This window comes from Micropterus salmoides, unplaced genomic scaffold (assembly GCF_014851395.1).
Source record: "Micropterus salmoides isolate LMB-PRFRI ecotype aquatic unplaced genomic scaffold, ASM1485139v1 Ms_hic_scaffold_5, whole genome shotgun sequence".
Taxonomy (NCBI): Eukaryota; Metazoa; Chordata; class Actinopteri; order Centrarchiformes; family Centrarchidae; genus Micropterus; species Micropterus salmoides.
In genome coordinates, this window is record NW_024044237.1 from 19741432 (window position 1) to 19752117 (window position 10686).

Genomic DNA, 10686 nt, shown 5'->3' on the forward strand with positions numbered 1-10686 from the left:
AGTCCTGGTTGGAGCTGCTGTAAAACACCTCGGTACTGTATTCCCTGTTGTCAAACTGCCCTGTCTCAGAGGCTGTGTTCAGCCCCGGTCTGTCCGTGATCACTGTGAGGCTGAGCACGGTTCCGTTGCTGCTCACTCCTCTATACAGTTCTGGTGCCCATTTGGGACTCAGCACCAGTGTGACCTCATATGTGATACGCTGTATGCATGAGACAGGTGTAGAGTGGCCTCATTTCTTACCCATTGCATCTTTAACTACTTTCCATGGAACCAACTAAGAGAGTCTGTGCTTGCCTTCATGTAGGTGTGTTAATGTGTGAGGTTGTGTTCATGTGATCTTGGGCTGTTTGTGCTGGCATGTCCTAAATGTGGGGGTCAAAAGATGGATTGAGTGTGAACGTGTTTACATAGATTCCTTCCTGTTACATGGCAATCACTTTCACAATGGTTTCACCTTTCACAAAGAAATCTACAGAAAATCCTCCCCCTCCTTCCTCACATTTGTCCTCATCTGGGATCTGACAAATTGCATCTTATATTTCTAGATGTACAGGTTTCACAGTATCATTGACCATTACAGGAATGCATATATATATATATATATATATATATATAAATAAATAAAATAAACATTACAGTCAGATGCAGCCTGAAAGCAACTGTGCTTGTCTGTAGTACAAAGCATGTGTTTATGTGTGTCTTGTATTAGGTTACCATTAATTGACCACACACATAATGGACCACTTAAGAAATGACATACTCTCCAGGCACGTACATCTACACACACACACGCACACACACTTCATCATTACATTATCTCCCTGATATGAGAGGCAGTGATGCTGTCGGTGCTCGTGAGTGTATTGAGAAGTGGTCCTATCGTGTGTCGCAGTTATTGCACAGTTGTCAATAATAACACAGTTTGTAATTTATTACAGTGCATTGAGACTCTAGCCTCATATAGGGCCCTGTAAGTAAAGAATAAGATTGCTTTTTTTTTTCTATACTTTTGGCGATCAAAATGATGTTTAATGGAGACATATTGAACATATGCCTTTGTCTGAGTGGTTACAATTGAACTTTTGACATTTTAAGAAGTTTTCACAGCTACTTTCAAGAAACTGTAAATGGATCTCAGATTAACTTGATTGGCTGTCCTGTCAGTGGTGTTGAAAATGGAAGACCCTGCTGGTTGTGGGTTGCCTTTAGATACAAAAATTATTTAACCATCAGCTAATATCCATAAGCTGAGGTAGCGTGGGTGCATGGGGACCATAGACTGTATGATGGGGACTAGTGATGTGCGGATGGATACTAAAGTATTGATATTTCTGATACCAACGTTTCCTGTTCTAGGGTTGATTCTCGTAAAGGATCGATATCTAAACACAGTCAATTCGAGTGTGTGTATATCATACTGTCAATAATTATAGTCGGTTGATAGGAACTACTTCTCCTTCCGCCTGTCAAAGTCATGCTTGTGCTACGGCTCTGTGACGGATCTTCTCTGAAGTGAGCCGCTGCAGCCCTTTACATTTCCCGCGATTGAATACAGACTATGGCTGACTGTAAAAGCAGTCAGGTCTGGCTGAAATACTTTGGCAACTTCGCTAAACATCTGAGATGAAGTCAAAATAATATGATGATTTTATGAAGCGGCAGTTCTGAGCAGGATATTTTTATTATAATTAAAGAATATGATTAGTTTGATGTCTTGTCATTATGCAGCTATTACTTGAAATTGGTAAGCCTACAGCCTACTTTTTATTTCCCTCAAATACAGAAATGGGTGGAGGGGAAGTCACATTAAACTAGAAATAAATATGTAAAAAAATTTGTATTGATAATACCAGCCTGGATGTTACTTGGCGTTGGATTGAATAGGAATTTAGTTGTATCGCACATCACTAATCGGGGCGGTCGACCCAGGGCCCTGGCTGGGTAGGGGACCCGTTACGTGGGCCGCAGATGTTTGGCATCAACGGTCATGACATTTGCATGCAGACGTGACCGTTGAAAAGAATTACATTGAGATAACAACAAAGTAAAAACATGCAGTGCAGCCATTCTTATCAAATGAAACAGGCACTTCACTCCTGGTTTCAATAGTAAAGAATGACAATTATTTTTTATAATTCTTTTGTATTTTAAATAAATAAGAGGCTTATTAGCAAATTTTAACAAAACTTTCTTAATCGCCATGCATCATGGGAATTCTGAGGGACAGACTTATGGGCCTTTCAGACAGACTGAGACAACCACACTGCTGCGCTGTAAAACCCATTATATTCACTGGCGGTTTATCGTTGCATCGCGCAAAGCGCAGCATGCATGCCACGGTCAAAGTTCAAAATAATCGAACTTTTGTCGAAAGTTTGACCGCGACATGCGCGCAAGGTCGTCGAGCAGTGCGCTGTGTTTGCGCTTAGCTCGAGTCTGGGGTCATGTAAACTTGGTATAAATTAATTTGTAGCAGGTGCGCCCCATGATGAAGCTCCGCCCTCACTGTGCTAAGAATCTAGCTCCGCCCCCGCTAATAGTGTCCCATATACAGTGAATCGGTTCCGCTCATATCAAAAGATTAACAGATGGATAGATGTATTTTAAAACTGATGAAGGAATGGTCATCTTGCTTTAAAAATGCCTTTTAAGACAAACTTGTACAATGAAAAATACCCTTTCACTTTGTGAAGGAATGATGAAAAAAAAAAACCCCAACAGGACAACATCCAAACTATACAACAGCTTGATCTACGATTGAAACCACACAAAGGGACCAGGCTGATTCAGAAATTAACTAATAGACTTGTATGTTGTTAACTAGCAATCCTCATGAAGCCTGTGTAACATCTGACCAGAGTGAACAGAGGAAAACCTTTTGACCAGCTCTGTCCCATTTATAGTAAAGCCTGTTAAAGAGCCTCGCTGTAAAATGAACCAATACATAAACCAATGAAATAAACAGGTAATGCAATGCCCAAACTTATTTTTATTTTGTAGCTTGCTGCTATCAAACAGCTTTAGACGTTGCATCATTTATGTTTCTGAATGAAATAGGCAGGTTTGTGGGTTAGATTCCTTCTAAGTCACTCACCGAGACATGAATCTAGTGATGGTAATGTAGCTTGCTTTAGATAAAAGCACTAAACAAATGTCAAAACCCACTAAAAGCATGTCAGACATGTGTCTGGAGCAAATGAAAATGGATGTATGGGTTAGCGATTAGTGTCCCTGAATAACTGTATATTTTCAACAGTACATAGCTGTAATAAACTAGAGATAGTGAGAGAAAAGGGGCACAGAAGATGGGAAATTGTGGTGAAGAAAGAAAGGGAAAGAGGGAGGGACAGAGCTACACTTTTCTTGCTCATTTAAGTGAAGGAAGGGGAGGTCCAGTTTGTGTCATAAACCAATGAAACGAAGACAGTAAGGGAGTAGAGTGAGAGTAATCAGACATGCAATGAAGCAGATGATCACAGGCCACACCAACGAGTGAAAGACGGGACCAGTTTGAAGATTAAGACTACATTACTCTTCTTAGAATCAGGAGTGAGCTTTCTGGAAATCAAACTGTTTTACCAGCACACTTGTCTGAAGGCACCTGTTGAGGCTCGGCAGGAATTGGACTTTTCTCTCAGACTCAAGAGGACCTGACCAGTCGTTGCTCTCTGACTTGTACTGGCAAGCAGCCATGGGATTCTTCGTATGGGGCTGCATCACTGACTTCTTCACCTACGAGACCACCAAGTCTGTGGTGGTCAAGAGCTGGTGTGTTGGCATCATCAACCGGCTCGTACAGCTGCTCATCATCTCATATTTTGTGGGGTCAGTGATGTGTGAGGATTTTTTTTTCTGTGCATATTTTGTGGATTTCTTTCTTATCTGTCAGGTTTGATTTTTTTTTTTTTTTTTTTAAACTGTGTATTAAATGAAAAGAGATTAAAAGCTCTGAGATTTTTTCTTGTTAATGGATCGGTTTGACCAAATTACAAAGATTTAAATTGTTTCCACTCACCCCTTGTTACATTTGGGGACGGAAATAGTTTTGGTTAGATTTGGACAGGTTTTGAGATAACCTCCTCTGAGACTTCTGCAGTCACGCAAATACAATGGAGGTGATGGGAATTTTGTTTGTGGTTCTTAGAGGTTTAAAAAAAATCATGTTTTTTTATTTACTTGTTTATTTCACAGGGACGAATGCATGAGACATTGCTTAAGTAGATACCACAGTTTTCAATGGAACTACTTCCAGAAGAAAAAGTATCAAATAGAAAGAAATACCACCAAGTGAAGTAAATGTAAAAAAACACATGCCTCACCTGCTCAAAATCCCCTTTCTTAAATTGTCAAACAACAGGACAAAGAAGAACTCGAATCCTTTACTTAAAGCTGGGGTAGGCAGTTACTTACTTTCACTACCTTATTATTCCTCGTGAATCTGATATAAACAAGACTTGTGGGAAATGTGCGTTACCAGTTTCAGGCTCCCATTTAATTGTGTCCAGAAGCAAAACTTTTGGATTCTCTACTTCTTCAATTTGAACTCTTGACCTGCTGTTAAATCTTGTGTATCATGTCGTTTTTCCTGCAGCTGGGTCTTCATCCACGAGAAAGCTTATCAGGTGACTGACACTGGCATCGAGTCTTCTTTGATGACCAAAGTGAAAGGCTTCGGTTACCATCAGGACCAGGTGATGGATGTGGCTGACTATGTCTTGCCCCCACAGGTGTGTGACCCTGACAACGCCCAAACAGACATTAAGCATGACCTTTAGGTGCAACCACTGCTTTCAGATAACTATCTTGTGAAATGGTTCACCTTTGTCTGAGGGACCCTATCAGACAGACGACACACATAACCTCACCAGGTTTGGTGGTGCTTTGTGTGGCATGTGAAGCAACTGAAAGTCAGTATCTGAAGTCAGTGTGAGTTGATAACGCCATTGTTAATCCAGAAATTGTGGTTCTATTTTTGTCTTAATCATTTTTATGATGTGGTGCTATGTGAGGCACATTGCATACATAAACACACAGTACACCATAAATGTTTTGCTGTGTTTCAGGGTGCAGGTGTGTTCTGCATCATGACCAAACTCATCATCACCGAAAATCAGGTCCGAGGAAGATGTGCAGAGGTGAGGACACATTCAAATCGCTGGTTGCCAATCAGTCTCAGTGGATTTTAAAGGTTTTAAGTTACATTTGAAGTACCCCATGGGCTAGTTCTGAGCTGTATTACTGAGTTTGTGATCCCCTCTGAGCCAGAGTGCAACCTCACATCCTCAGGCAGCATTCTCCTGACAAGTTCTATATCCTGCTCATGACCAAATGTGATTCTTTATATCATCCTTCAGACTCGGGAAAATCTTTTAAATCAGTTTAACATCAGAAATTATTCTGCTATATTTATTTTATTGTATTTCATTTGTGTGATGTTGAAGAACTGAGGGAAAACGCACAGCTATTCTAGTGAGGTGCTGGCTCAGAGGCAGATATATAACACAACAATAAGAAAGATTGGGAAAGCTGCACACTCATAACGCCGATGCAACCATTTATTTCAACTAGAAAAGGTTGGCATCGCAGCCCCCTTCAGTATGAAATCACAACAGTCAGATGTTCTGACAAGAGCAGGTGTTTCAAATCAGAGCTCTCAGGGCAATCAACTTGAAAGACATAGAAATAGAATATTTCTCTATTATGTTCTAACTTACCTTCTTACTTATATCTTTGTTACCATCCATACTACTGAAATGTTTAATAATTAAAATAATTTTGTCTAAAAAAGCCCTACACTTCATCCAGGTTTACTGCCCTAAAACAGTCTACTCACATAAGTGTGTGTGTGTGTGTGTGTGTGTGTGTGTGTGTGTGTTTATGAAGAAATTTAATTGTAGTACAGATGAAGACTGTCACAAGGAGTTTGGCTCCGTCCGTTACAATGGTGAGTCTAACTTGTTCTTTCTACTCCCTTCTTTACTGTAGATGTCACGATGTTACCTGAACATGCAAAGCCAGTTTATAACATATAAAAAAAAAAGTGAACTTAAAGGGGCTCTTGAATATCTAGACTATGTGTGAGATTTATGGGGATGCTGTGGAATTCTTGATACCACCACCAGGTCAAAGTAAAACGTTTTCTAAATCCTATACATAGTGGCTTAAAATTAGCTTAGGGTATACATAACCATTGTTCAGTGTAACGTTCTGGTAAGTCATATGGATCATTGTTGACTCTGATAAGTTAGTTCGTCCAGTCAGCAAACAAAGAGCAAGAAGCTAAAAACCAGGAAGTAAGTAGCATCTTTCCACATTCACACACTCCAAAAGATATGTAATTGGTGAAAATATTTCACACACACAAAAATGCACCGTATTAGCCAGATAATTTCCCCAAAAAACAATGAGTGTCTGCCTTTAACTATCCTCTCCTTCTGTCTGACACAACAGGCATAATAACAGGTGTTTGCCTTAAACCCTCCAATGACTCAATGGGTCAGTGCGAGATTGAAGGATGGTGTCCAGCAGAGGACGACTCTGTCGAGAGGTAACATTTACTCACACACATACATGCACATACTGTATGCTTTGTCATTAAAAACTTCCGTTTTCATTCTCACCTCACCCCATCCTCCACAGCACACCGATGCTGGATGTAAACAACTTCACCATCTTCATCAAGAACAGTATTCGCTTTCCACTCTTCAATGTCACCCGGTAGGTCACACGGAAGCGTGCGCACACATTCTCAAAATGGACGTCACAGTATATGGATGTGTGCAACCCCTGTGGAAAATATGTGAAGTTTTAAAGAACTACATCATTTGATCATAAACATGAAATTCTCTCTCAGAGGGAACTTTCCCAACACAATGACGTCTGCACAGATCAAGAAATGTATCTACCATCCGGATACGAACCCTTTCTGCCCCATCTTTCGTGTGGGAGACGTGCTGCGCTACACCGGACAGAACGTTTCTGCCCTGGCAAGAAAGGTCTTATCTGTTCTCCATCTCTTTCTTCCTCCTCTTTCGCCTCAAAATTTCCACACTCTTCATCCTCAAGGCTAAAATGTTGTAACCGCACAGGAAACTACACACAGTGAAGGTTTTGTTGACATGCATTGAAATCGGAGCAGGAGGGTTGTACTGTCATTAAGGATAAACCCAATTAAAATAAATCTATTCTGAACACTAGTGGGTACGCTCTTATTGACCACATACTTACAGGTGTAGTGCTCAAGGTGACCCTCTCTTTTCATCACCCTTCTCTTTTAGGGTGGAGAAATAGGAATAAACATTCAGTGGAAGTGTAACCTGGACCTGAACATTGAATACTGTGTACCAAGGTACTCTTTTACACGACTGGACACACCATTTGCCAAGAATGACGTCTCCAGTGGCTACAACTTCAGGTAGCAAGGCTGATTTTCCTCTTGGATGTGAACTCAATCTTTTTATTCCTTTTCTATCTTTGGTCACTTTTTGTCTTCTCTTTGAATGCAGATTTGCCAAATATTTCAAGACAGAGAACGGGACTGATTTTCGGACACTTCACAAAGCATTTGCTATCCGCTTTGATGTTATGGTCACTGGCAGTGTGAGTTGTGTGAAATCGTGTCAATCTGGGAATTTTTAAATCTAGCTGTTTCCCCGTTTCCAGTCCTCAAGCTAAGCTAACCAGTTGCTGGCAGTAGCTTCATATTTACTGTACAAACGTGAGAGTGGTATCGATCTTAATTAAAGGGGCTATTTGTAGTTTTCAGTGGCTACTAGCAGTGCGGTTTTTAGATTGCAACCATGTGTGTGCTCATACGCGTGCTAGAACTCATGAGCGAGCAGAATCCGACACACATAGACAGACTCACTGGCTTCACGCAACATTCTGGAAACTCATGTAATCTCCCACTGCAATGTTACAGTGAAATTTTTATCATCTTGAGGTTGAACTAATCCATGATTGTTACATGATAACTTTACATAGACTGCATTTAGCCAATGTGATACGCTGACGTAAGTTAGCCTGCCTGTTTTTCAGGAACTAATGTTATTTGTTTTCTTTCACCAGAGAGGCAGCAATGTCAGCACAGCTAAATGTTTTGGATGATAACGAAAACAGTTAGTGAGCAGGACTGAGTTTTATAAATGAGATTGTTGCCCCACTTTATAAGAGTTAGACTGTAGTTAGTAACATTACTCTACTAAATTGGTCTTGCACTGTGGTGTTGTCTTGCGCCGTTATGTTGCATAGTTGTTTATTATGTGGGCCAAGTAAGTTACAGTGACTGAGACGGGTGAAGAAGCTGTGAACCTGAAAGCGTCAATAAATTGAACGTTATGAAGCAAACAGCATCGGATCCATGCTAACAGCTGGCTGCCCCTGCCTTGCATCACTATAGATGAGTGAAACATATCACTCCACATTTGCTGTGTACCCTTACTTCATTTCTTGCAGGCTAATATCAACACTTTGACATAATACCAGTGGTACACAGGATAGTAAAATGGATTGTATTAGCTGGTGAAGTAATATGGCCAGCCATAGAACTTCAGTATTTTGCACCAAATAATGTTAGCACTGCTGTTACCTGACTTGAGCCAACTAATACACAACATCACAATTTATTTCACATGCTTTGCAGTGATGTTAGTTTGCCTCTCCTATAGGTTGAAAGACAACCCTGGGTCGGATTTGTTGGTTCCAAAACAAAGCAGAGGTCTCTCCGTGACTTAAGTCTTTCTCATGTTGACCGTGTTTTCACCCGACATCGATTTGATTCTCGTTTGGCCTGATGGGTTTCAGCGCATAAAACTTTGTTGTTGTTTTTATCCTTACGTGGAGTGTGTGTTGGAGTCTGTGTTGTGCTGAGAGCTGGTCGTTTTGTGGTTTTAGTGGACTGACAGGCAGTCTACTAACATTAGCTGCGGTGTTGTCGCTGTAACAGGCAAGAGGCTCGGGAGCGCCCAACCTGATTCCTTCACATAAGAAGCAGAATAGTGGCCATTTCAAGCAACAGAGAAAACAGGAGTGTGCTTAATATCTATGTGAGGTTACAGCCCGTTGACAAATAGGCAGAAAAAAACTTATTTATTGATGTGATTTAATTGAAAAACTACATATAGCCCTTTTAAAATCTCCATCCGTGACTGTAAATGTATATTGATATCATCATCTTTAAAAATGTATGTGCTTTTCAATAAACAAAACACTGTTCTAAAAAAGGAAATATTATTATTGTTTAATGTAAAAATTCTGGAAAGAACACTTCTATCTGGTAGTGTTTATACATTATGTCACCTAAACTGACTCCATTGTAATATCTGTCTTTTCTAGGCAGGGAAGTTTGACACAATCCCAACACTGATCAACTTGGTAGCTGCCTTCACCTCTGTTGGACTGGTAGGAATTTCTGATCAGGCTAAAGATGATAAAAAAAAATTTATTTGTCTTGTCGCCTACAGCTTTCTTTTATCTGTGTCGACAGGGTACAGTTCTCTGTGACATTATCTTACTGAACTTCTTGAAAGGGGCAGATCAGTACAAAGCCAAGAAGTTTGAAGAGGTGATGCATTTTTTTATAATACAGTAATATACTTGGACACATTTGACTATTGACAGTAAGGGCAGAGTGGCTTTGACCAAGACATTGAGTCCAGGTGAGCTTTATCACAGATTGTCATTGTTTTTCTGCCTCCAGGTGTCGGAGGCTCAGATAGAAGCATCAGTGGCTCAGAGCCCTGGCAGCCAGCTGTCACTCAAGCCAGGTATCAAGAGCTCCTGTGACTCTGGAGCTCTTTCCCTCGGTACCGCTGACCAAGTCATCTGACTGACAATAATCTGAAGAAATGGACATTCCTGTTTTTCTTTTTCCCTTATTGCCTCGCCTGTCGTCTTCACAATTTCGCAACTACAAGCAGGAGTCAGAAGAAAAGAACTACAGCCTTGCAGCTCATGACAATAGCTGGCACACTGTAGCCTCCTGATTAGCAACAATCAAGTTCCCCTGAGAAGGATTTAAGATGAAATTCAATGAATGGTCCACTCTTAGTATAACTACAACTACAGTCATTCAACGGAGGGAGGGAAACAACCAGAAGTAAAAATGTTATTTTATTGTAAGCAGTCTCATTTTACAAGACATTTTACAACTTCTTAACTATAACTGCAACCTCCAGTTTGTCTGGCAAAATATTAAAGCTCAATAAATGCTCTTCTCATGTTCAGTTAGCTTTGCTCACACGAGGCGGCAGAATTCAAAAAAACATATTTAATATGAAAAATAGTGCTGAGAATAAACTATTTGCGCTAACATTTGAGTATTTCTCTTTCTTGTCATGTGCACACACTCACCAGCTGCCTTTCAAATGTGCAAATAAAAGCACTACAGAGTATGCTGATGCTGTAAAGATAGGGTCAGTAATGTGGTGTGCGTGCGTGTGTGTGTGTTATGGGAGAGGGCAGCAGTGGGATAAATGTGTGTGTGGCTTGAGGTTTACAAATGGGCCATTATTAGTCCACTTCTGGCTGATGACACAGGGTAGGAGCTACTGTAGACTGATGGACTAATGTAATTACTCTTTTTTTTTTTTGTCCAGACAATTCAAAATGGATCCAACATTCTCTGTTTCTTTTCTCTGGTTTACTCCCACATTTAGGCAATTCTCTCTCTTTCTTTCTCTTTCTGTC

General features: G+C 40.4%; 1 protein-coding gene across 1 annotated transcript; it reads left to right on the forward strand.

Moving 5' to 3' along the window:
• Positions 1–3691: 3691 nt before the first annotated feature.
• On the forward strand, positions 3692–10309 carry p2rx3a (purinergic receptor P2X, ligand-gated ion channel, 3a). The gene is made up of 12 exons (XM_038698971.1): positions 3692–3825; positions 4592–4727; positions 5064–5135; positions 5884–5944; positions 6451–6547; positions 6640–6717; positions 6854–6995; positions 7278–7414; positions 7506–7599; positions 9334–9399; positions 9485–9562; positions 9698–10309. The coding sequence occupies exons 1-12, from the start codon at positions 3692–3694 to the stop codon at positions 9824–9826; spliced, it is 1224 nt and encodes a 407-aa protein (XP_038554899.1). The 3' UTR covers positions 9827–10309.
• The last annotated feature ends 377 nt before the right edge of the window (positions 10310–10686 follow it).

Coding starts and splice junctions, on each gene's coding strand:
- p2rx3a (XM_038698971.1), top strand. CDS start 3,692: ATGGGATTCTTCGTATGGGGCTGCATCACTGACTTCTTCACCTACGAG. Junction 6,718..6,853: donor CCACTCTTCAATGTCACCCG/GTAGGTCACACG, acceptor ATTCTCTCTCAG/AGGGAACTTTCCCAACACAA. Junction 9,563..9,697: donor AAGCCAAGAAGTTTGAAGAG/GTGATGCATTTT, acceptor TTCTGCCTCCAG/GTGTCGGAGGCTCAGATAGA.